Below are 27,764 nucleotides of genomic sequence, written 5' to 3'. Positions count from 1 at the left end.
ATATGGCCCATAAGTAGATGGACCACTGTTCTTCTACATTGTTGTTGCCCAGGTTCCCAGGTGACTCAAATACTAACAAAGTTAGCAGGGGGAAAAGAAATCTGCTCACCAGTCTGCTAGCTTTACCATGGTAAACAAATAACCTACCGGAAAGTACTGAACACTAAAACTCAAGCTATAAACATAACTAGATTTTCAACTGCTTACAAAAGCTGAATATGTTTGATTTCCCACACAAGTAATACCATGGTGACAAAAACAGAGCCATATAATAGAAAAGTTCATTGAGCAGAGAAAAAAAGAAAAAAAAAACATCTATCCTACCTTTATGCTTCCGGTTCCTAAAAAGTAAGGCCTCGACCAAGTAACAACTCGAGATTCTCTGTGTAGGTAAACTGGAATGCCAGAGTTGTGGTATGTCATAATCCATCCTTCAGGTAGAGGCTCAGTAGGTGGACGGCCACGACCTAAAAAAAAATACATTGGGACATTTGTAAGTGCTTAACTTAAAACATGACAAAACCTCAGACAAACAATTTCTATTTTAAACTGTAATTAGATAATGTATGTTATGCCACTGAAACCACCCAGGGAAATGATTTCTAGGAAACTAAGTGGACTGGAAGGCGGTGCTCTGCACGATTAGGTGGCAGTCATACTTTAAAGAAAAAAAAAAGTTTCTCTCAAAATATGAAACTTGATGTTAAAAACAAATGGCATAGAGGTATCCTGGTACCAAACAAGTGTTCACAGAAGAGTTCTTGTTGCCTTGAGGTCAAAGGACTGCCCCACATATCCTTGGAAGCACAGAATATCCAGAGAGGAAGACTTAAAGGTCAGTAATCACAAGGTGTCAATGCATTCTTCATTTTAAACAGAAGCTGAGGTTTGAGGTTCAGCAACTTCAAAATTAACTTAACCAAAACTCAAAAAAAGCTACATCAGCATCACTGGCAACACAGCGGAAATCCTATTTAAACAAGCATTGGCATAGCCAATAGGTCTCGCCTTTGGACCTTATAAGTGTTTAGCCATGCAACAGTTGATGTTGCAACAAGGATATTGTGCTGGATAACTAAACACTTTATAAGGTCCCAAAGGCTAGACCTATTAGCTATGCCAATGCTTGTTCCGGATTCTTTCCGTACAGGCAGAGGACGAGATACCTGCATGGAATCAATCATCAGCCAGTTGACACAGGTTCCATTCCAAAATCAGCATGCTTACATTGGCACGGAAAACAGCGTGGCCTGTGTATGTGGCGAGGGTTTCTTCCTTCACTTCAAGGCCAAACACATGTAGACAACAGAGTGGTTGACGTCCTCTGTGAAAACAACTCTGCCAAAATCACAGGAAGCCTGCTAATTGGGAACTCACAATTTCACCTTCTTCCTCCTAGTACAGGGAACTGCACTCCCCTCTACACTTAGACATGAACAGCATCTGTTAATAAATGCCCTTTGTCTTGCGCATCTATGCCAGTCATTGCCCTCCGTGCCCAACACCAAGCTTGGCAGCGCATGCCAACAGCTTCCTTCTCGCTCAACGCAGTGTTGAGCTGCTGCGGCAGTAGAGTTATTTAAAAAGCTGCAATAACTACTCTACTTAAAATAGATATGGGTTTCATTGACCTATGCATTTTATTTTTAAACTGTAACCACTGTGGGCTCAATTCCGTAGTTTTCTTTTTCCTATTTGTAAATGAGACGCATTGGTGTTTTATGAGTGATTTACTTACTCGTGAATTTTCAGTAGCAAGTTTGGCCTACTCAAAAAAAATAGTTAATGTCACCCTATAAACAGACAAGCCTTTTAATAACCGTAAACCGTCGCCCGGTGCCAGGCGGCTGGGGAATTGAATCAAAGAAGAAATACGGTTGACAAGGGAGGGGGAGACAGGCAGGGGAGCGAGAGTAGAGAAAGGTCAACAAGCGCGCGTCTTAGCGATAACATTGCATTTGTACTGGGTTTGGCACAGTGTTGCGCTTATATTTAGTTTTTTATGCAGTGATGAGAGCATTTTTAGCACCGTATGAAAACACGGAGGCATTTGAGGGGTTGGTTTGCTTAAGGTAATGTTGGTACAAGACTCGTATATATGTTTTTATTCAGGCCCATGGTGCGGGCTTCCAATACCAGCTTGTACTGTATAGTTTTGCTTAAATTAATGTGTGCTTCGGTTGTAATGTTCATGTTTTAAGTGCTCAGTCATAACTGGAGAAGTCTATGCAATTTCACTATTGACATTTAATCTATATCACATTTCATAACATCACTTGCGTACCCACTTAAAGGTGTCTTTAACATAACTTGTCAAAGTTGCTTCTGATTTCTATCTAACAAACTTCTAAGGTACTAGATTACAATTTCTACTTATTTTAACATTCACAATGCAGGTCATTTCTCAAGTACTTTTCAGGTGAGATACAAATTATCTTTATTCAATACTGCAGAATAGTTCAGGTTTCCAAAAATGCTTCTCACTTCAGCCAACCTAAATGTCTTCAAAAAATACACTTTCGAAAATGTGTCAAACAAGAAGACAAGGTGGAGTTCTGTATGCACAATTGTTAATAAATCATTTTAAAGCAGAACAATCAAGCCTATATTCCCTTAAGAGGACTATAATATAGCATTATTTTAATAGCTTCTTTACAGTGAATTGAAGAAAGTGGGGAGAGACCTGTATGCCACAAAAGTAATCTCTTATAGGTTGGCCCCTTTTAATGGATGTCATAATGTACTTGTTAATTTTGCACATGGGATCTGAAGCACAATGCTTGGTTCAAATGAGGCTTTTAAACTTAAGTCGGAAATCATACAATCCATCCATAGCATACCTATGTGCGGTTTACATGAACAATATGACTGAATGGGTCTGAGCACTGCTACGAATATAGAACCTGACACTTTAATGTTGATGTACGGAGCGCTGAAACTTTTCAGACACTCGCCCTTAGTCATAGATCTGGGTTGAATCCATCATCGTTCTTTAGCTCACTTTGCCACCCCAGTTCAGACCCAGCCATATGCAAATCAGTCTTGACCCTGTGCCTCATGGTAACAGTCCAGCCCAAACTGGCAAGGTAGGTCTGTCATGCACCGAAAACAAGCATCCTCGGGCCGATTTCAGGGTAACCCCCCCCCCCCCCTTCCCTCTTTAGCCAGGCTAGCTTGAATCCAGTGGCAAAGTGAGCAAGGGAACCACGTCTGGGCATACCCTGCCAACTTAGGGCAAACAAAGCAAATACAATAAGATGGACGGAGCGCTGAAACTTTTCAGCACTTACCCCCAGTCACCATTATATCTGGGTTAAACTCATCATTGTTTGTTTGTGTAACACTTTCCGCCCTAAGTGGGATGGATATGTCCCTTGCGCAGTGTGCCACTGGATTTAAGCTAGCCTAGCTGATATGGGGTAATACCCCAAAACCGGTCCTAGGATGTTTGTTTTCGGTCCAGAGAGGACCTGGCTTGGCAGTTTGGGGTGGACCGTTCTCATGAGGAACAGGGTCAATACTGATTTGCATACGGCTGAGTCTAAACTGGGGTGGCATGGTGAGCCAGATAACTATTGATTTAACCCATAGCTCTTGACTGGGGGTGAATGTATGATTCACTCAGCATTCTGTCCATCATTTGTTTGTCTAACACTTTAAAATGTTAGCACAATAGTAATGTAAATTGGGACACACCATCTGCACAGTTATATTCACAGTTCTGTTCAAATGTAAAGAGCTCCAACACAAGGTTGCACAAAGTAAAATAAATACCAGTAGAGAACACAGCAATGCAAACACTGGCACATTTATTTTATATATATTTAAAATAGCAAGTTATACATGAAAAGTGTAGAAAACTTACTTTTGAGTACAGTTTTTATTTTGGTCATCACTGGTTGCACAGGACTCTCGCCATCAGAGTTAGGGTCGCTATCATAGTCAACCAGCCGCCTGCGCTTGGGGGCATGGTAGCTTTCCTCCAGCAGTGCATCAACTTCTTCCAGAAGAACGTCAAAATCATTATCATAGTCATCCTGCAAAACACATGGCCAGAAGCAATCCTGCTAAAGCAGCTTCCTAAAAGGCAGTACTGATGTATACACTCTCAGTAGTCTGCGGGCAAGCCACACATAAAACAAAAAACACTAACTTTACATAAATGAGAGGAAATTACACCAACAGCATTCAAGGCTGTACAAGAAGCAAATTCACAAACTACTGTAAACCACAACTGCATCACAAGCAACAGTTTCTCCAAATGTTTGCTTTTATTTGGTAAGATGGCCGGAGGAGTCACTTAAAAAAGTCAGAAATCTTCTATGTTAATGTACTCAAATATAACCACACTGCTTTGCATGAAACATTTCACATACATACACAATACATAAAATTAAGACATACCTCATATGAGGGTAAGAGGTCAGGCTCAGCACGATCCCTTTGAACGATGGCTTTTGAGGTGAAGCTCACGCTGTCCACTCCGAGATTATCAGTGAAATCCTCCAACTCGTCCAGTACAGCATACTCCACTTGATTCTCCTGATCAACATTATTTACATCATCTTTCCTGATAACACGTTCACCCCCACTGCGCCCCGTGTCCTTATTACTACCCCCAAAAGGACAAACATGCAAGTCCCTGTTGACAAGTTCCACGCTACAGTGAAAATCCTCATCATCATCATCTTGTCCCTCTGTAGTATACTGAACAGTTCTGTCTTTTCGCTTTCTACTTTCTGTAAAGCTAACACTAATCTGTACCCCTTTCAGCTTGTTAAGATCAGGCGTGAACTTCAGCGCTGTCCCAGGGCTTTGGTTGCTAAACAGAGGTTGCATAACTGTACTACAAGACTGTGATGAAGAAGATCCTTTCGATAAAAGCTGTGTAGAAACGTAGGGTTGAGTATCTCCAGCAGGGATATTGGACTGTCCATCACCACCAGAGCCAACGTCCATATCCACGTCATCACTGGACGTTTGCAGGGGAGGCGGTGGAGGCTGTTTGGCAAGTACTGGAGGCCAATGACTGGACTGTGTCGCCTCACTCTCTTTATGTGGCAGCGGAGCTGGCGGGGGTTGCTCAAGAGGTGTGGGACAAGACTCTGTGTATTCACTTTTTGGATTTTGCAGCAGAGATGGCAAAGCCTCAACAGGTGTTGGTGGCAAGGGGAGAAATGAAGTTGCCTCAATTTCACTACTCTGTTGGGGGTTTGGAGGTTCTTCCTGGTGTGTTGGCAGGATTGATGGAAATGCCTCATTCTGACAACTTGACAGACAAGATGGGTCTGACTCAGTCTTAATAGTCTGCAGGATTCCTGTATGCAGCGGAGGTGGTGAAGAATCTTCATCGTGTGTTGGAGAGGAGGGACTATATGGAGCCCACTCTTTCTTTTGAGTCTGCTGGAGAGGCTGCTCAGGCTCTTCATAAGACTGCGTAGGCCAGAGACCATACGATGTTGTCTCAATCTGAGGTGAGTTGTGCTCTTCAGCAGGCTGCTGAGACCAGGGGTAATAAGAAGGTTGCTCTTCCTTCACACTGGGAAGGGAAAGAAATGGTTGGTCTTCAGCTGGCGTCATAGCCCAGATACTATATGGAGAGCCCTCACTCTTTATGCTTAGGGTGGGTGATGGGGGCTCATCAGCAGGGGGCAAAGGCCAGGTACTACATGCAGTCGTCTGGCTTCCCAGAGGTGGTGTTGCTTTGTCGCTTGGCATCTGAAGCCAGGGGTTATAAGGAATTGGAGGTGCTTCAGATTTTTCAGGAGGTGTGTCCAATGACACACTATAAGGAGTTGCCTCATACAATTTATCGTGCAGAGGAGGTTGAGGAGGTTCTAAAGGAGGCAGCAGAGACCAGGGACAGGATGGAATTGCCTCAATTATTTTACTTTCCAAAGGAAGTGACTGAAGTTCTCCAATAGGTAGTGACGGCAAGCAGCTACTAGAAGTGCCCATGTTCTGTTCAGCATGCTGGTAAGGGCATGCACTATAAGGAGTGTCCTCGCTCTTAACTTCTATTAAAGGTGGTGGCAGGACCAGCTCAGCAGGCTGAGATGAGGCACTGGATGATACACTCTCCTGCTTTGGATCTGGCAAGGGCGGATCACAAGATGGCAAATGGCACAAGGTAGTTATTAGTAGACCACCCCTTTCACCTTCGAGAGGAAGTGGAGGAGGGACTGGTGGTGGCTCTTTTTCAGGAAGCTGGAACCAGGTACAATACGGAGGGGCCATTACTGTTTCACTAGGATGCTGAGAACATGAGGGTGGGTTGGTAGACACAGGACAGGGAGTCCCCCTACCCTGGTCCGCTTGCATGAGAGGCAGCTGTAGCTCATCTGCAGACTGCAAGGGTGCGGGACTACTTAGAAAAACGTTTCTCTTCTGATTTTTTGGGGAGCCAGAGTCAGGTTCTTCCCCAATCTGCAGGGACCATGGACTACCCGTTACCAGCTTTTTCTTCAGCTTTTTACGGGTAGTTGGCAGTGGCCCTTCACCAGTTTGTACAGGCCCAGAACTACATTCTGCCACCTTTTTTTTCAGCTTTTTTCGAGGAACTGCCAGTGATCCTTCAGAAGCCTGCAGATGCCCCGGACTGCGTGCCAACGCCTGTTTCTTTAGCTTTTTACGTGCAAGTGCTTGGTGTTCTTCAGCAGGTAGAGGCCTGGTACTGGATGGCATTTTCTCTTGTTCGGTTTGCAAAAGAGACATTAAAGGCAGAGGATTAAACGGCATCAAATTTGTTTCACTTTGCTGGGTGGGCAACAAGGGCTTTTCAGCAGGCTTCTGATGCCATAAACGTTCTGTAGAAACCTCATTCTGGTCCCCTTGCAGGGAAGGTAGTGTTTCTTGCTTTCCACTCTGGATGGGGGAGGATATGGTCTCTAAATCGTATAGCAGAGGGCAGGGTCTGCATAGATTTACACTTTTTTCAAATTGTAGGGAAAGTGGTGGATGCGCCTCCCCAGACGTCAGAGGACAAGCAGTATCCATTGCCACAGTTTCTTCTCCAGGTTCCTGTGGAAGGGGTGGTGAAGGTTTGCATTTTTCCATATTTAAAAATACAATTACTCAAATATTTGGGTGACACAAGACTTTAAATAAATTATAAATGCTATATTCCTGACATGCACAAGTCCATCGAAGTATGGCAGCGTGTTGGAGTCAATATGCGACTGATGATTAAGTTAACCTGACTACATTGTTCTTTTCATTAATGCAGACAGCTTCAAAAATCACTGTCTTAATCACTGGAAATCACAATGCACTCAGCTTAAATAGTCTCAACGTTAGCAGAAGTGTTCTTCCTCATAAACTAAGTTTGTTTTTTCAACCTGTAAAGACAGCAAACAAACAGTGCATTAGAAGCCTTTAGTATAATCGTGGATAATGAGCAAAAACATTGCAAATAGGAACATTAAGGAAAAGCTATTATCAAGCAAGTTAAGGATAGGAGAAAAATATGTGCATTACACTAACTTCAATGCATGCCATTAAACTTCAAACACAAATAAGCACCAGAAGAGACGCAAGAAACCTCCTTCCACAACTGTCAAGTGATCAAGAAACCGATTTTAATTTACGGGATTCTGATCTCACGTCTTTGTTTTTTTACATTAAGCTGCTTCAACAAGATCCCAACTCTATTACAGAGGTACTGATCTCCACCACAGATGTAACACTGTCACATAAGCAATACTATTCACTCCTGAAGAGAAATCCACTAATGATGGGAATCTGCCAGTTAGAGTAAAATGAGGTTTACTAAGGAACTCCTGTGGTCTACATATGCCTTCAGAGAAGACGTAAGGAAGCCAATTCAGTTTTATGGGCTTGGCCTCTGTTTTGGGGCTGCCCTTTGTCTTTCTGCACAGCATATGACATTTGTCTTCTACAAGTACTTCAAGGAGACAGATACAGATTTATTCAACATTTCATCTAGAAATACACCCAATATTTGTTGGCAAGACACCATGCATCTTACAGAAATGAGCTCATCCAACACATATTTATCATGACTTCTCCCCCAGTTTAACATTCAAATTACTTGCAAGATAAGCTGCAAATTCGGTCCAAATCAAAAATATAAAACAAATTGCATTAAACATCTCATTGACATGACTTACTGGTAGAAGAAATTAGAAGAATGGAAAGCCAGTGCCGTGATCTTAGGCTGCACATTAGAAAGAACTCAAATACTGTGGTGTTCCAAGACACTCTCAGCCTTCTAGACATTCTTTAATTAATTTTAGGGGCATTAAAAAAAAAAAAAAGAAAAAAAAAAAAAAAAAAGAGAACGTTTTCAACCTAGACACTGCACTTTCAAAGCTCTGTTCACAAAAAAAGTGTTTCTTACTGCTCCCCTTTCTCTCCTAACGTTAGTGTCTTCCCGAACTTTAAGGTATACATTTTTACAGATAGCTTTGCAAGATTACGTGAAAATGTAATAAAATAGGATTTACTTCTGATCAGCGCTGCAGTTTTAGACTGACGATGAAGATCATGTTAGCCAGCTGGTGTACTAAAGATAGATATTGCTTGGAGGAACCTGCCCCGGCATATCAGAAAGGCAAAATGACTGCCCAGATTCCAGTGAGGATCCAAGAGTCACCTGTGCGGGCAGCCTGAGGATATTTCCCCCGCCAGTAGATGCGCAGAGAACAGGGGGCCTGAATGTTTACATTTCTAGGTCTAGATATCCAGAAACATCAAAAATTACGAACAAATGTAAAACCTCTTTCTTGATCAGCACATGGACAATCATCATACAGTGCATTTTTATAAATGTTCTTACATCACCTCTGCCAATTTGACAAGTGGGTATTTTTAAAGCCTAACTGAAGTTAGGAACATAAATATATTTATTTACCAAAGAGCAAATGGTTATTAAAGAGGTGCATAATCACATTACCATTTGGTGAGGTTTTGGTAGAAGTCAGCATTTGAAGCTAAAAGAAAAATAAGAAGGCTATTTGCTCGCATAACAATAATCTGACTCGGCATTGAAGATAAAACTGAACAAAGACACACACTACCACCAGGGCAGTAATGATGCCACCTTGGTACAAACTGCCCATGATGCCTTACACTGACAAATGTCAAATCACGCACCAAGCTGTGACCTGCTAGTTAACTACGCTCCAGTTACACGATGATATGCTAACAGATATGGACAGTGCTGTATTGCCATTAGTATGGCCTCATAGCACGCCCTAGTCTCGGTGTCTTTGCAACCTGGTCTTAAAGATTCTGACAAACCGGAGTCTGCTTTCAAATTGAGCAAAACCATCTTAAGTGTAATGGGTGGTGAAGGACAGTAGCCCCGATCGCCAGCACAAGGCTCCACCCCATGTAAAAAAACTGAACCCCAGCCAGCCTGAAGTCTTAATTGTCTACCCCCACAGATTCAATCATGTGTCCCACGACTTTTTATTTTTAAGCAAACTACTGAATGTTATATTATAGTTGCCTACATCCTCTACTCCTATTTCAAAGTATTGCAAAAAATGAGCAAAAAGAAAACAGACAAGTACCATCAAACAGGGATTTAGGTTTACAATACTGTTGTTGATACAGACACTATCAACTTAATAGAAGAATAAACGGCCAACATAAAGAACTCCACAATTTTCAGTGTTTGTGGTGTGCGAGTGCTGTGTCGAAACTTCCCTCTAGCGGGAGGATACACTTACAAATCAACATGTCTGAAGAAGGCCACACGTGTGCGAAGGCTTACCAAAAAGTCTTCTTACCTGTTTGGTGTATCGATGTACAGTTTCCACAGCAATGACGAGTATACTAAAGAGGAGGCACACCTGAAAGTTAACTCCAGACAGGGGCATAAGCACCACTTATCAAGACTTACCTCAAGAAGATATTCAGATTCTTCGCCGCGTGTTGTGGTCAGTCAAGCAGGTTGGTTGGCAGCCTAAGTAGAACACATCGTATTAGTCAGTTAAGCTACATATAAATTCACCCACTTTAGTCATACCCTGTTAATCACAATGGGTTCAAGAGATAAGACTTAGAAAGTTGGAAATTAAAATATAAGATCAATAGGATTAGACATATTTCCCCTTCCAAAACACTGGTGCACAGTTAACCTTAAGAGCCAGTTCCTTTCCTCAAACTTGAAGACCCTTCTCACTTATCCTATGTAGTCACTATACCCTGTTATTTAAAGAAACAGTATTTACTAACACAAGGGAAAACATGTAGATTTTATTAACAGCAATTTGAAAAAGGTGAAATAAAACTACCAAATACAGATTTTTTGTGATAATATGTAGAGCATGCAAAAACGTTGCCTAACAACTGTACCAGATTTTCAAGGTGTATGGAGATTAGAGGTAGCTCAGCCTAAATCGAAGTGTAGAGCACAGTGTTAGCTCAGCCCCTCTTTTTAATAGCAGAAGAATTAGATCCCAGAGGAGGACTGCTTTCTCCTTGCTTTTCCCTCATTTTCACTGCCTTCTCACTCCCCTCCCCCCGCCCTTTTGTGAGAGCCTTTTTGCTTTTCCCCTGTTTGAGTGTTCTCGCCTTGCTTTTCCCATATCTACATGGTTTTCTCCTCGTTTAATTTATAATTTTTTTTGTTGAGTTTTACATAGCGCGAACTAGAACTGAGACATCGGGTATCAGAGCGCTTTACACGAGCACCAGTTTCGTTACATATGGACACATTCATTTTTCTTAGGCACAGGGAGATTAAGTGATTTGCCCAGAACCACACGATGTTGAGCGTCGTTGCAGAGACTCGAACCCGGTTCCCCAGCTTCAAGGTCAACCGCTCTAGCCGCAAGGCTACATCCTCTCCCCACAGAGGATGTATTCCTTCTACTCTTTGACTGATACCAGCAAGAACTAAGGCGCCTGGATACCTCACGTGTGATTAGCCGCACTTTACAAATCCAAGTTGATTGACGCGAGATGCCATCTCCATTGCCAGCGTTAGGCCACACACACAGCCCAAGGGCTAGTTCAAGGAAGAGTCTCATCCTCAGGAGCTGTGGATGCAGAGCTTAAGGGCAGACCAGAGCTTAAGGGCAGACCGTACCGTGGTGGCTGCGGACCCAGGGGGTCAGAATAGTTATGGCTAGCACCTGTAGACCCCAAGGTTTAGTTCCATCCAGCATTAGCCCAGCCCTCCAGGGCACATTAAGGCTGGGGGTCCAATAAAAACAGATTTACGTGATAACCCATAGTCATCGCACGCCGGTCCTAGAGTGTATGGCGCCAGAGATTTCAGCAAAACCTCCACTGTCCCCAGAAGGGTGCCTGCTGAGCCCAGAGTGTCTAGAGGTTTAGCAAGACTTTGTTATGGGGACGTGTAGAGCTCAGGATTCGCTTAGCTCAGTAATACATATAGCACATGTTCAGCTAGGTCCTGCAGATGGGTGTACGGTGAGCACAAGGTTAGCCGAACTTAGTCCTCACAATTTGCAGGAGCCTGGGGGTTTGCATCCACCACAGAAGGGTGCACGCAAATGCAAGGGTTAGCCTAGAGTGCGATAAAAATTCCTTTATTCACAGGATCTAGCAGCAAGTGCTTACAGCCCTCCCTAACAGCTCAGGCCTTGAAATGTCATTACATTTTTACCAGCTATGCCGGTCTAGGGACTTAATCTACATGACCCAACTATAATGCACTCAGTGGCGTAGCTAGGCCGTAGGCCACCTGTGGCGGCCCCTGTGTTTGCTAACCACCGTGGCCTGATCGAACAGCAGGGTGCACGATTCTTACAGCCGCAGGTAAGAGCGGGTTCGGCAGCCGCCTCCAAAACTCGTGCCGCCTGGAGTGGTCCGCCCCTACCGCGCCCCTCCTCCCCCAGCTACATCACTGAATGCACTTAACCCATAAACTGGTATGCGAGTTCAGAATGCCTGATGCACAAAAACACTTATTTGATTTAACAGAGCAAACTTTTGCTCCATGTACAATAACAATCTTGCCACATATAGGGTACATATGACCCTTGACTTGCCTTTTAGTTCACCAATAGCATTATTATCAGGGCGGGGACAGGCATGTTTCTCAGTTCATACTTAACTCTCACTTCGAAAATATATATTACTACAGCGTGATGTGGTAGCACACTCATTTACAGGCAGTACCTTTCCATCAAAATGGTCACAAAGCTTCCCATGGACATGCAATTTTATAGGTAAAATTCTATAGTGTGCAATCAATTTTGTGTGGAAATCATGTTTCAGCAAAAATTTATCATTTGCAAATCAAGTAAAGTTTTCTGGTCGTATTCAAATCTTTGTATCCATCACACACACTTTTTTTTTTAAAGTGCTTCTCCTAACTACTGAAACAGATTTTGAAATATTTGAACAGTTCAGTTAGAAAAAAACTAGCACTCTACAGCTTCTCATATTGCTTGTACTCCAGCATGGTTGTTGGAGTTCACTTTACTGTCTCGGACTGCAAAGTTAAAAGGATTTTGTTAACCCCATTCTCTAGGATAAAATAGGCAGCATTATGTGAGGTGACATAAGCTAACATTTCACCTGTCATTAAGATAAAATCTAGATTTAAAGTCATGTTTATTACACATTCACTTTCTGAATGAACACAACACCTACTTCGAAGAGTGTGTGGGCTTCAACTTAACAGCTTTTTATGGGGGGAGGGGGGGGGGTCTCAGTTGTGCCCCTGGTGCATAGAGATCTAGGGGCAGCACAGCACTACACCCAAGGAGGGGTGCACATAGCCTTGGCCAGTGACCGCAGCTTTTTCCGGTTGTTTGTGTGGACGGAGGACCAGGTAGGCTTTAGCACACTTCTGGTTGTGGCCATTCTCGGCAACCATTACGGAGAGGTGACGCTCTAGTCGCTTCTTTAGGCTCTCCTCCCATCCCGCATTTAAGCAGCTGATGGCACCGGTGCGCCAGAGATAGAGAAGGTACCTGGTGTTATTTTGGGGGTAGACTTCTGCTGTGGGGGACCTCATATTAATGATCTGCACAGCGCTCTTTTGCACAGTTGTTTTTAACCTAGACGCGGTCTTACAGATTGATTAAATGTTATATTGCTTTTAACTTAACACTTACTGCGGTTTGGCTCACCTACATTCTTGGACCGCTCCTCCCCGTTCCACCGCAGCTTTTTCCGGCTGTCTGTGTGGACGGAGGACCGGCTAGGCCTTAGCGCGCTTCCGGTTGTGGCCATTCACGGCGGTCATTACGGAGAGGTGATGCTCGAGTCTAGTCGTTTCTTTAGGCTCTCCTCCCATCCCGCATTTAAGCAGCTGATGGCGCAGACGCGCAGCCGATGCAGTGGGCGCGCTGCTGGCGCGCCAAAGACAAGCCCGTCTGCGCTGGGACACCGCCAGGACCCCTGTTCGTTTGTCCCCAGATAGTGCTTCGAAGCACTCGTACGTCCTCACAACTTTTGCAGCTGAAAAACCTTGCCCACAAGCTTCTACAATTGCTAATCTTTAAGGTCCCTCTGCCTGCTTGTACTGCCATTTTAACAGCTGTAATGCTATTAGTAGTTCCCCTGATATACGGGGCAGCAATACTAGCACCGAGAGATTGGATAGGGTGAGTGGGCTGTCTTGCAGTAAAGTAAGACCCCACATCTCAAACCAGCTGTGTTCTTGGAAGGGGGTTTTGGCAAACGTACGTTTGTTACCCAAACATGCCATGGAACTCTGGGATCTGGTGAGTTCAGAGTCCCCAGACTTAGGCTTCCTAACGGAGACATTGCTTAAATCCACCTCAATGCTCGATATTGCCCTTGCCCTCCCTGAGAATTACTGTATTCTCAGACTTGCTAGAGAAGCAAAAGTGGGCGGTGGGGTTACCATAATAAACAAATATGCGTTGAAAGTCACAATCACTGACTCCGCTTCGGACAATACGATAGAAATGTGTATATTCAAAATTGAGCTGACACCCCAGGAAAACATAAAGGGCACTCTTATTTATCTCCCCCTGGGCCAATCAAAGATTTTAATTGATAGAGAAAATTGCTCCTCACACTATCACTTCCAAACACTTCTTGCTACTAGGGGACTTTAACGTCCATAGCGAAGATAGTGAGAACATAGATGCTGCAAATTACTTGGCCGATATGGCCTCCCTGGGCTTGGCGAAAAACAATACCGGCCCTACACATTCGGCAGGTCATACCCTGGACATCATACTTACGAATTCTCCCCTCATACTTCCTGATTCCCCCCCTGCCCAGTGATGTAGTCGGATCACTCTTGATTTCATTTCGGATTAATGGTTGCCTTAGAAACCAAGCTGCCGCTTGTCCCCTAGATAGTTTCCGAAGGCAGTGGCATAAAGTCACGTATGACTTTTAGCAAAATATTTGTTCCTCCTGTTTTTAATGAACATATGGACAATATACAAAGCTTAGGGTCTTTAATGAAGCCACCACTGCGATGACAGACACCTTGGCTCACGTGAAACATCAACAAAGTAACACTAAAAAAAAAATGCAGATTAGTATACGCCTGAGCTACGCAAACACCTGGAGAAAAATTGGCACAAATCTCATTTGGAAACTGAGAAACGTGCCTATAAAATCGGCCCTCACCACTTACCTTAAGAACTTAAAAAAGGCACGGAAAGATCTTGTTACATTAAAACTCAGCCAGGCAGGAAATTCAACTAAGGAACTCTATAAAATTCGTAACTCCTTCACTAATCCTACAGCTTGCACCCAGCAGATTCTCCCTCCTCAGGGATTATGTGACAATATAGCTGTGTACTTTGACTATAAGATTAACTTAATCTACAATCAATTCCCATAAAACTCTTGTCATTTGGATCCTTCTAACTCTAGATCCTCAACTCTAAGAAGTTCTGGTGAATGCCTGAAACATTTTAATGCAATTCAGGTCTCTCAGGCGGAAGCCATGCTTAGAGTAGCGAAATCGAGCTCTACCCTGGATGTGATGCCGGCGCATATATTCTCTCTCCTTGCACCTCTCCTGGCCTCCGCCATTTGTGATATTCTTAACACGTCTTTGCATGAAGGAGTTCTGCCACTTGATTGGAAAGCCACTCAAGTGCTACCAATTAAGAAGAAAGCTCAGCTACCTGCTGAAGTGCTCTCTAAGTATCACCCAATCTCACTTCTGCTGCTTATGAGTAAAATGGCGGAGACTTATGTCAACACTCAGCTGATGGGTTACCTGGAAGCCCAAGGCATCCTTGATCCTTCCCAATCCGGGTTTAGACCCAATCACTCTACAGAGACTACCCTCATTGGGGTTAATGACCATATTAAAACGGCGCTGGATAATAATAAAGCAGTGCTGCTGGTCTTATTGGATCCGACAGCAGTCTTCGACACTGTCTCTCATCAGAAATTGATTTTCCAACTGAGAGAGGCCGGTTTGCAGGAACAGGCACTTAATTGGCTTGTTAGCTTTCTGGATCAGCGCACCCAGATAATCAATTTGGGTCCCTTTCACTCCCAAACCCTGAAGCTTACTAAGGGGGTGCCCCAGGAATCGTTTGAGTCCTACCTTGTTTAATATCTATGTGGCCCCCCTGGTCAAGATCATTAGGGAGTACGGTTTTACTCAATTTTCCTATGCTGATGATACGCAACTACTCTTGTCCTTTTATAAGAACACAGAGTTAGTCGATCAGCGTTTTGCTAAGGGCATGTTAGCCATATAAGCTTGGATGACGGAACATTTTCTCCAGCTGAATGCGGCCAAGACCAAAATTCTGCTGTTTGGCTCGGCTCAAGCCTCCTGGTACCTCAAGTGGAGGCCTGCGGTGTTAGGCCTCGTCCCCTCTCCTTCTACTGTGGCGAAAAATCTAGGGGTCCCTTTGGATGTATTGCTATCGATGAGGGATCAAATCATGACTACCGTAGGGACCTGCTACCATACTCTGAGCCTTCTGCGCAGAGTGGTCCAGTGGCTGCCTCTTTCTGTGCATAGAACTCTGATCCAGGCTTTGATCATTGGTCGGCTGGATTATTGTAATGCTCTACTGGCATCTGCTTACGAATCCCTTCTGAGCAGATTACAAATTGTACAGAATGTTGCTGCACCCCTGCCTCTAAAAAAGCTGCCTCGCACCTCCTCGGGGCCATTGCTAAAACAACTCAACTGGCTCCCTAGCCGCCAGAGAATTAGATTCAAGCTTTGCTGCCTCGCCCATAAAGCACTTTATGGTACGATCTCCAGCTACCTGGCTGACAAGTTTAAAGTTTACTGCCCTAACGGTCTACTCAGATCAGAAGTAAAGGACTGCTACAGGAAAATACTAACAGGCGGACAAACTGTCGCCTAGCTTGCCCCGAAATATTGAAATACCTTGCCGGAGTCCTTGCACAAATGTCCTAGTCTTTTTCGCTTCAGGAAACTCCTGAAGACTGAATTATTCCGGGACTGATCTGTGCCTGGCCTGTACCCTTTCTATGGCAGCGCAGAGATACCCCTGTGGGGGCAATCCCAGCACTTTACAAATCCCCTACATACATAAACATTTTGAATAGGTGTAGCACCAAAGATGCAGAGCATCTTGTGTGCACACATTCAAAACATTTTCAAAGAGGTTGCCACCTCTGTGCTTCTGAGCATAGTTTTTCGAACTAGCCTACGCAGCGCGCATGCGCCGCTTAGGAGGAAACCTTTAGTAATCGATTCACTTTTTGGGCCAAAAACGTGCATGCACTGCATTGCTTTCAATGGCAACGCGTGCGCGTTTGGCGATTCCCTTGCGGGAGCGAGCTTTGAAACCACCTGTTTGTAATTAACATATGGTTTCAAAGCTCGCTCAAACTTAAAAAAAAAAAATGTTTTACTTTCAGCACGAGTGAGGTGCGTGTGCTTGTTTTGTTAGGAGAGTCGTTCCGCCATCGCCTTTAATGTTTCAGGTCCTGTCCCCAGGGAAGTAGTTTTGTTTTTTCCGCCCCTGTAGCTGTATTTAAGTTTTGATTGTGCTTAATGAGGAGACAGGCACATTACTCACTTTCGGGCGCTGAACAAATGTTGCCCTTCAAGGGACCCGGAGGGCAGGGCTCCCTGCTGTGGACCTGTGTGGGTAGCAGGGCTTTTAAGTGGTCAGCCTTCACATGTCGCTGCCTGTCACCGAGCTCCCCATCCAGGGGAAGTGCTTGCGGGAGACCTTACAGCGGTTTGTGTTTTCAATGGAATGAGCATTCCAGGAAATAATCAAGTGCCTGAGAGAGGCGGCAGGAAGGCGGTAGGCATGAAAGAGGCCCACAGAAGGTGCAGAACGTGACTTTGATCCTAAGTGCGCGAAGCGAGGAACCTGTACCAGAGAAGTGTGCGAAGGGCGGGAATTGGACGTGTCTCTCCGGACAGGAAGAAGACATGGCGAGACTGTACCATAGCTAAACTACTGTAAGTAAGTAAGTATTACCTGAACTAAACCACACCATGCCAGTCTTTTGTTGGAAGTAAAGGTGTTGCTGTTCGAGTTAACATTAATGGCCCCCGCCAGTGATGATGCTGAGAGGGAATAGCGACTGGAGGTGGGAGGGCCAACAAATTCACAGAGCTGAACGAAGCCTGGCTCGGCTTTAAGAGCCTGTGCACGAGGCAAGCCCTGAAAATATTTGCCTTGGAAATAATGCACCAAACGCCCTGCAAAATTATGATGTTTACACATGCACTTTGAGAAGTTGTTGATCCCGTGGTGTGCAAAACTTAATTAGGAAGTTGATAAAAACCATTCCAAAATGATAAAATCGCTTCAAATGTAGAAAAAAAAAAAATAGTATTGAGGGGTATTTATTATAAATGATAGTTTTAACAGGAACCTCGAAGCGCTTTCCTGTTTTAAAATTGGAGCTATACGTTTTATCTTTCATTCTTGTTGCAGCACATTACACCGTGGGTGGTAGGCAGAGGCCACATGAAAACTCGGCTTGTTTAGGGCTGGGGAGTCCAAGAGGACCTCGAGCTGATCCAGAGCCAAGTATCTGGCTTGAGCTTTCATTGGCTCGCCCACTGCTAATAGTGACTTATTCCATACAAAACCCTGACTCGGAGATCCATCCTGCAAATCGTATTCAGAGGGCGGGTGAGCCACTGGGACCTGAGATGCAGCCTTTAATGTCAGTGGCTATCTTGCTTCTGTTACCCCACCCAGCGCCGTCCTCTACATCCAGCTTCTCAGATCCAGTTCACTTCCGTGCTGTAATGTTATGATAGACTTACTATCAACCCACATCCTCAGGCACAAGTGGACCAGTGTGAAAAGACTATCTCCACTAAACTTCTCTTGAGCAGTGTGCGCGATAAACACTCCCTACTCACTGCATAACGTTTGATGTCGCAGTTGTGGTTGTGTAGTGATGATGTCTGACTAACTACCACCACATAAACCCTGCCACACACCGAGGAGCCACCATTCATGTAAACTCTACAGCATTTCAGAGATACTTGGCAAATTAATGTTTGCAAATTAGAGCCGTTTTATGAACACGTATCCGGCGTATCTTTGACAAATACAGGGACCACAAAGATATGCAAGTGCAACTTTGAGGTGTATTAAACACGGATTGCATTGACTTTCCTATTCCCCAAAAAGTTAGTACAGTTATAAACGACAGTGACCACAGCTATACTAGTAAGCGGAAGTGGCATCTGTTGGCCTCTAATCCCCTCTTGACAGCCACGGCTTTAAATACTGCACCGGAACTTATAGGGGAACCTGAAGAGGATTCAGATAGACTGAATAATTGCATAACATCCATCGGGAATAAACTGGAACCCCATAGAAGAGCCATTAGAATATCCAAAAGGAAGATCCACAACGACCCTTGGTTCTCCAGGGACCTAGCGGAGCTCCATTGACATAGCAAGCAGCTGGAACGTAAATGGAGGAGGGGATACGAAGTATCCAGTCTGCTTATCTTCAAAGCCTTTAGGAAGAAATATAAGGCGGCCATTAATTCTGCAAAAAGGGAATACTTTTGCAATAAAATCGCTATAGCCAAGAATAATTCAAAAGAAATATTTAAAATTGTAAAATCTTTTACTGATCCCAAGGTCCTGCACACCACCATACCGTCATCTGTGGCACTCTGCAATGAAATTGCATGTTTTTTGGAGGACAAAATTAAAAACATTCAAAGAAACTTTAGGACTTGGAAATCGGAAGATTTTAACGATGTAAGTGAACCAGATCTCATTTCCAATCTTCCAGTTCTGGCATCATTTCAAGCGGCCACTTTAGCCCAAACTAAAGAGGCTATTTTAGCTTGCAAATCTGGTTCACCACTGGACGTCTGCCCCCCGACGTTTTTACATCATATTATTGATGTGGTTAATCCAGTAATCAATGGCATGGGTAATGTGCCCACAGATTGGAAATTCGCGATTGTCAAACCTTTAAAAAAGAAACAGAACGTAGAATCCTCAATATTATCCAACTACAGGCCCATTTCGCTTCTCCCCATCTTGGGTAAGATCACTGAGAAAATAGTGTGTCAACAACTGGCCAGCTTTACTGAATCTGCATCCATCCTCCACCCTCGACAATCGGGTTTTCGTCCCAGACACTCGACTGAGTCAGCGTTACTTGAGATCACGGACACCCTTAAATTCATCTTGGACAGTGGCAGGAAGGCAGTCTTGATTCTGTTAGACTTGTCTGCCGCGTTCGATACCATTTCCCACGACATCCTGTTAGCCAGATTAAGATCATGCGGCATTACAAACTTGGCCCTGGCATGGATATCATCATTCCTGTCTAACAGGAAACAAGTCATTTCCTTGGGATCTTGCGTGTCATCTGAACGCACTGTCTCTACGGGTGTCCCTCAAGGGGCCTCCATCAGTCCCCTGCTGTTTAACATATACATGGCCCCTCTGATCTCTTTGATCTCTTCCTTTGGAATTGAGACCACATCTTACGCTGACGACACTCAACTCATTCTGTCTCTGGAGGATAAAGCAACATCAGCAGAGGAGAATTTTAGAACCTGTTTCTCAGCGATCATTAAATGGATGACTAACAACCACCTCTGTTGTAACACCGACAAAACAGAGATCCTTCCCATTGGCAAAAACAACACGTTCCAACCCAAGGATTGGTGGCCAGAGGATACGGCAGCCCCTCCATCTATTGTGGAGGTTGCCAGAAATCTGGGAGTTTTGTTTGACACCTCACTTTCATTTAAGCCGCATGTATCAAAATTAACAGGGATCTGTTTTAGCCACATTCGGACCTTGAAAAAGTTCTTCAATGTCATTCCAGCAACAGCAAGAAAAACAGTAACTGTAGCTCTGATTCTGTCACGGTTGGACTACTGCAACAGCCTTCTCGTTGGGACCAATAAATCGTCCTTAAGACGGCTTCAGGTTGTCCAACATGCAGCTGCTAGATTGGCTCTGGGTCTTCCCCGTAAATCAATCGGCCTCAGCTGCATTGAAGACTCTACATTGGCTATCAATTCCTAAAAGAATTCTCTTTAAACTCCTCCTGACAACCTTTAGAGCTGTTCGAGGAGTCGGCCCAGCCTATCTCTCTGCCAGGTTTAAACCATACACTACTGCCAGAACGTTACGATCTAGCTCGGCTAATCTTTTGGCAGTGGGCAGGTTCAAACTGTCAACTAGGGGAGGAAAATCAGCCTCGATACTTGGAGCTAAAGCATGGAATCAATTACCTGGGGAACTGAGGGCAATACAACAGCAAGATCCATTTAAACGTGCCCTTAAGACCTGGTTATTTGGTCTATCTGATGCCTACTCTCTTGCTCTAATTTAGATTGCTTTGTATCAGTATGCTCGGTTATCTGCAGCGCCAGGAGGCTCCAGCCGGATTGACAGTTGCGCTATATAAACTCACCTTTCATTCATTCAAGGAGTGCACAGATATCACCCGCCCACGATTTTGAAGTCCCTGAAGATGTGCACTGGACATTTCAGTCCCTTGACAAATCAGTTCATAGTATGTGTGTAATGGTAGCTAACATAACATTAGCTACTTGTGGATAGGTCCGGACAATTTTTTTTATGCGAATGAAATCTTGTGTAAGAATAGACTTTATTTTGTTTAGTCTCCCAGTTACGTTTTTTTTTTCGTGTAATTTTTGACCATGGGCAAAAAATGTCCTGCAGAAACTTTGCAACTGGATGTTTGCCACTTCTGCATGCCCTGCACTAAACGTGTTCACTGAACAGGTATAGCAAAGAATTTTACAACGCCAGGGCATACTTAGTGTATAATTTCAGGCACATAACTCTTCAAGATATTTTGTTACATTTTTATCATTTTCACAAAAGTCATAATGGTTACTCATAGAAAGAAAACTACTTTCATCCACACCTAATCTCGTCCTCCAACAGGAAGAACTTCCAACATACCCTCACCTTTAGTAAACATCACCTTATCTTTAGGAAACCTCTACAGTACCCCTTCACAGAACCTAACACGGTTCTCAACAGACTTTTAAAGGCACCTTCCACAGACTCTTGAAATATCTGTACCCTACCCATCCTGAATGAACCATGTGCTCATGTTTAGGCTTAACCTTCCCACCATACCTTTGGCTTAGTCTGCCCCACTTTGTTGTTAAAGTGACCCTCTGTAAATTGAAGCAGTCTTTGGGCAGCATAAGCACTAAGCAAACCTCATATGAAATAACATATGACAATGAGATAAGACACACCCTTATTTATGCCTCTACATAAGCTTTACATTTTTGTATTGCCCTCTGATAGTTTGAGAAGATCATCTGATTGAGTTGTGACTGCTGTAGACTAATATTTTATTTAGTCACATTTTCATATTACCATTTTGATTGTTGAACTCCCTTGGCTACCAACCAAACCTTGGTCTACCAAGATTCCCAAGTGTATCTTCAACGCCTCGCAAAAATATCAGCGATGCAGTTAATACATTCCAGTTATGTATACTACATATTCTCAGGTAAAACAACCCTTTTGCTATGTGATTTTTCTTTTTTCTGAGGGGTGGTCTCAAACAATAAGAATTTAAAGAACATGGAATTTCTCTACACCTGGCTACGGAACACCTTCCCGGCGGACAAGTTCTCCTCCTGTTTTGTCATAGAAAGAGCCCAACGAGCGCTGCCGGTCCGACCGCCTGCGGGGGCGCAGCCACGGCCCGTAATAGCGCACTTCCTGAATAGAGACATGATACTTAGAGAGGCCCGGAAACTAGGGGAGATACGATACGAGAATACCCGCATAATCTTTCCGGACCACAGTAGGGAAGTACTAAAACAAAGGCGCACTTTTGACTCCATGAAAGCTAAACTGCGAGAATGCAAGATACAATATATGTTGCTCTTCCCCGCGAAACTGAAGCAAATTCCACTTCTTTCCTGGGCAAATTCCACTTCTTTCAGATGCCGGAGTAGGCTTGGCAATGGTTGGAGGAGCGCCTCCCTCTGTGGCGCTTGGAAACACAGACAGGCGGTGGGGCACTCTCCGGTGAAGCTGGTAACCGACCCCTGGACTTGCAGGACTCGCTTCGGCCCCGGCAGCTACGAAGGGGCCGCACCCTGGAGGCCACCCCGTATGCCCAGAGGGGCACAGGCAGACAAACACAGCGCACGGGTGGATCTCTCGACTCCCGGCTCTTGGTATGCGCTCCGACCCTCCGGACGACTTTAGAGGGGCAACGACACTGAGAAAGATGATGGGACTGAAAGCAGACACTCTACCTCCGGAGGAGAGGAAGTGGTAAACCCTTCGATACACCCCATGGCGGCTAAAATACTGGCGATGGAGCGGGCAACGTTGACTGAGGCGGGGGCATCCCAGACTGGACCCCCGGATTCCAACTCCTGAACAGGGGCCTGCGAGGATGACCGTGGTTCGAACTAATATGCTGGAGCAGGCAAGCTGGACACGCACGCCCTCTTCTTTCCGATCTCGACTCCTATTCTTTTTTGCGCTGACGTCTTTGGCCTTCTATTTCTGGACTCTGTCTTGATGGTTCTGGGACAGCCGCAGGAGTTTAAGCTTGTGACGTAAGTTGGGCACAGGAGGGCGACAAACCTCCTTCTGCCCTAAAGTCCACTCCCTGACATATTGCCGGGGATGAGTCATGGTGGGGTGTGGCGAGGGGGAAAGGGGGCTGCGCTTGTTTTCTGGTTGGGAATGTTTTGGGTTATGTTTGGTTTCATGTTTGCTTGGCACACTGACTGCAGGTATGCACTGGTAGGCGCAAATTCCGTCCACCCCCACCAGGGAACTGGACACATGCCACCCCATGGCCTCCCAGACGGTGCACGGAACCCCCGAAGATAGATTCCTGAACGGCCCCTATAAGGTTCTCACATGGAACGTAAATGGTCTAGGGGACAAAATTAAGAGGGGACTGGTGACGGCACATATTAAACGATTACACTCAGATATAGTCCTCCTCCAGGAGACCCACCTTAAAGGAACAAAGTGCGGGTTCCTGGCGAGAGGAGTTTACCAGGTACTGGCACAAGCGGGGCTCCCGGGGGGGGTAGCTATTTTGATTAAAAAATCCCCGCCTTTTACAGTGACCCGGACCTGGACAGACCCCCAGGGGACTTACGTAGGGGTGTCAGGAACGTGGGGGCGACAGAGGGTCACAATAGCCTTGATATACGCTCCCCCGAAACTCCAAGTCAGAACCCTCTCAGGATTGGCCGATGTCCTGCTAGACACACCGGGCACGCTACACATCATAGGTGGGGACTTTAACGACATTATGTCCATCCCCATGGACCGCTCGGGGTACTGCGAAGACGGCTCCCAGACTACGCCCCTGGCCGGGCTTATGACCACACTAGGCCTGACAGACATATGGAGACGGCTGCACCCGGCTACCAGAAGCTACTCGTATTACTCCGGGGCACATGCACTTGGGGCTGATGATGAGGCAGAGTATTTGGCAAGGGGTCTTTCGGACCATTCGCCGCTTTTGGTCAGGCTGGGTGGGAGGCCTCGGGCCGGTGAGGGAGGCTGGAGACTGTCGAAATGTGACTTACAAAATAATGAGATAGTGCAGGGCCTGAGGGCGGACAAGAAAGTGTACTTTGCAGAGAGCGTGGGCTCGGTGCAGTCCGGTGTGACCGTCTGGGAGGCTTACAAGACTGTACTCCGCGACAGGGCTCAAAATAGAATATCCTGGGAGAAACGGAAAGCTCAGGAGGAGCTTAATACCTTGGAAACCCAAGTATTGGACCTGGAACGGCGGTATTTGACGGGAGGGGAATCGTGGGTGCTTCGGCGCCTGACAGATATCCAACAGCAGTATAAAGCCTTAGCGACAGATGAAGCCAAAGCACAGGCTATATGACGTTGGGGACAAGTTCGGCAAACTGCTGGCTTGGCTAAGCCGTAAGGAAAGGGATGCCAGGTGGATTGAAGAGGTGGTGGATGGCCGGGGACAGATGCAGAAAAGAGATGCTCAGATCGTTCAGACGTTTGCTTCCTACTATCAGGACTTTCATAAAGCCAGAGCATTGGGTGGGGGTGGGGGTGGGGTGAAGCAATAGCCAGACTCCGGCCAGGGAAGTCACCGGGTCCGAATGTCACCTCCTGGCGCTCTTTAAAGACATGGCCCAAGAGGGTCTCCTCCCGTCGGACCTGTGGATGGCCACGATCATACCTATATATATAAGCAGGGCAGACCTCCCAAGGACTGCGCATCTTATAGACCAATCTCCCTCCTGAATGTGGAGGATAAGCTCTTGGCGATGGTCTTGGCCCTTCGCCTGCGTCAGGTGATTTCGAGCCTGGTCCATCAGGATCAGACGGGATTCCTGCCAGACAGGGCGACTAGGCAAAATTTAAGACAAACACAAAACTGGCTTATGGAGGTGAAAGGGAGGGAGTAACCGCACATGTTCCTCTCTCTCGACGCTGAAAAAGCGTTCAACGCTGTACACTGGCCCTTTTTGTAGGCGACGTTGGTCAAATACGGCATAGGCCCCAATTTCAGGAAATGGGTGGGACTGCTTTATGCAGACCCCAGGGCCCGGGTGAAAGTAAACGGGATCCTGTCCAAGGATTTCCCGGTCAGAAGGGGGACCCGGCAGGGATGCTCCCTGTCACCACTACTATTCGCTCTTACCATTGAAGTAGTGGCCTGTGAGGTCCGGCAAACGGACGAGATACAGGGATTTCGTTTATCACAGGCCGACATGCAGGAAGAAAATATTTCGCTATATGCGGATATTCTTTTATATGTGGCTCAACCGGCCATTACGATCCATGTGCTGTTCAAGCTCCTGGGTAGGTATGGCTCCTCCTCGGGATACACGATCAACTGGCATAAATCGGTCTTATAGCGCCCACGCGGGGAGGGGGAATGGCCCCCTCTGCCTGCGGCCCTTCAGGTTACACGGGCGGGGTTTACATATTTGGGGATCTATCTGACAACAGACCGACACGTCCGAGTGATCAGGAATTTTGCAGATGATGCCCTTAGATGGAAGGGCCTCCCTCTCACGATCTTAGGCCGGGCTGCAATGTTTAAAATGATCACACTGCCCCGCTTCTTGTGTGCCCTACAGAATGAGTACTTCCCCCCCCCCCCCCCTCCCCGGACAGCCGTTCAAGGTGATAAATGCGGAACTACGCTCTCTGCTGTGGTTAGGGAAACAACCAAGAATAGCCCTAGATACGTTACAGAGAAATCAATACAAGGGGGGGGGGGGGGGGGGAGATTTCCTTGCCAGATGTGGAAGCATATTACTGGGCAGAACACTTGGCACCGATAAATGACTGGCTCCATGCACCTGCGGATCACCCGACATACAGGCTGGAAAGAGACACCATGTCACGTTGCACTAGTCTTCACTATTTATATGGAGGGGGCTGGTAAGAGGCGACTACTCGCTGCTACGCAGATAACTATAGAGCTCTGGGACAGGGCGGCAAAGATGAAGGGATGGTCACACAAACCTACCAAACAGACACCGATATGGACCTGCACATGGTTAAAGGAGCTCCGCAAACTATCAGGTTTTGGGGGATGGGACGATATCGGGATCTCCACGTTGAGGGACCTGGTAGCGCAGGGGAAACAAACCCTATGCGTCCCTGACGGCAGAATATGGACTGCGCCCCACTCAGTTCCTCAAATACGCGCAACTGCGCCATGCGTGGATGGCTGAGACGGCGCTCGCCTCTGCTTTGCCAGCGTATGCCCCACTGGAGGGTCGTCTGCTGCAAGAACGGGTACCCGGTAAACTAGTGTCATTGACGTATAAGAATTTGAATAATAATACGCCGGACAGATTAGGGAAACTGAGAGCAACATGGGAACAGGACTTGGGCGAGAGGGACACAATAGACTGGGAGGCAGCCTTGATGCACCACAGAGAAGTTGCGATTAAATCCCGACTAAGACTCATAAATATAAGATACTACATAGGGTATATTACGACAGGGCCAGACCTCACCGCATGGGTCGAGCCAGTAACTCCTGTTGTCTTAGATGTGGACACCCACAGGGGACCATCTACCATATTATCTGGGATTGCCCTATTGTACATGCCTATTGGACACACATATTGGGGGAACTGAGTAAGGTGCTAGAGGCAGCGCTCCCACTGGACCCAAAATTGGTTTTACTTGGGATAACTACCGATGTAGATTTGAGCCGACCACATTTGATTTTTGCGATGTTAGCTTTAGTGGTGGCGAAACGATACCTGGCGCGAGCGTGGGGAGCTCCTGTACCACCTCAGGTTGAGGAATAGAGGAGGGGGATGAATATGTACATGGCGGCCGAAAGGGTCACATACAAAGCTAGAGGATGCCCTCGGAAATTCCGTAGAGTGTGGGGTAAACGGAGAAGATACCATGGTCTTTATGGGGGTCTGGGGCCAGATTGACGCACTGGGAGTCCTGGGGAAGGAGGCTATGTTTCAAGTTGTCGGAAGGCGGGACCGAACCTTATGGAGTACTGCAGACGTACGTACTCTATGAGGTGGCTAGATCTTGTGGAATTAATGCTCATGATGCTGTTATTCTGGAGGGTGGGTGGAGGGATGGGGGGGGGGGGCGCGTGAATGTGGGTTTAACTATCTGTGACTTGCCAGCTGTGCTTATGTTGGTTGAAAATGCAAATAAATCAAATATATATATATATATATATATCAGCAGAGCACTCTCCTCTCTCGTGTCTGACCAGCTGAGCAGAAGGGAGCACGGACCACGGATTCTTTTCAAATATCGGTTTATTTACAAAACCAAAACAAACCAGGCAGCCATAACGCGTTTCATCCCTCCTGGGGGACTTGATCACATATATATATATATATTTTTTTTTTTAAATAAAAAAAAAGGAATTTCAAGTACATACTATGATGCATCCATGGATAAAACCTCTCTTACCCTCAAATTGTCTGTGCCAAGCCCCCTGTTATTTTGTTATGGATTGGAAGGAAGGAATTCTCCTCTTCTCGATGCTCATTATTAATTTACTCCTCCTTGTGCTACAACAACCTCTCGTCTCCCTTATATACCTTCTAGTTTTCCTATTGGCTTTCAGGTCTCAAGGTTGTTACGTTTGTGCTGTAATTGGTTCAGTGGGATTCACTGAAGACCATTTTCTTAACTGCCTTGTCAGGATTTTAGTTCCCCCCCCCCCCCCCGTTTGTCTTCGTGTCAGTTGTAACTTTTGTCTCATTTTATTTTAGTTTCGTGTTGTTTTTTTTGTTTGTAACTCCAACCCAACACATTTTTTTATTATGAAACCCTTTCATTGAAAAACGAGCAGTATTTGTAACAAGTTACAACACCGAATTAATTGCAAGTTAGCTACATAGCATTTATCAACAAGCAT

General features: G+C 45.5%; 1 protein-coding gene across 2 annotated transcripts in view; it reads right to left on the bottom strand.

The window, feature by feature from the left end:
- The window catches only part of DGCR8 (DGCR8 microprocessor complex subunit), a 288,096-nt gene that overhangs the window by 230,341 nt on the left and 29,991 nt on the right, over positions 1 to 27,764 (bottom strand). The window contains exons 2-6 of one of the 2 annotated variants that reach the window (XM_085636097.1): positions 9,869 to 9,931; positions 8,915 to 8,951; positions 4,405 to 7,337; positions 3,866 to 4,037; positions 325 to 467 (exon numbers count right to left, since the gene is read on the bottom strand). In XM_085636097.1, the coding sequence (XP_085492223.1) occupies positions 325 to 467; positions 3,866 to 4,037; positions 4,405 to 7,056 (2,967 nt within the window). In that variant the 5' untranslated portion in view covers positions 7,057 to 7,337; positions 8,915 to 8,951; positions 9,869 to 9,931. The remainder of the gene's footprint in view (positions 1 to 324; positions 468 to 3,865; positions 4,038 to 4,404; positions 7,338 to 8,914; positions 8,952 to 9,868; positions 9,932 to 27,764) is intronic. The other variant, XM_085636096.1, reaches the window with a different exon arrangement.

Source organism: Triturus cristatus, chromosome 11 (genome assembly GCF_964204655.1).
Source record: "Triturus cristatus chromosome 11, aTriCri1.1, whole genome shotgun sequence".
NCBI classification, from domain to species: Eukaryota; Metazoa; Chordata; class Amphibia; order Caudata; family Salamandridae; genus Triturus; species Triturus cristatus.
Note: the sequence above shows the minus strand (reverse complement) of the source record. Positions and strands in the feature narration are given on the sequence as shown.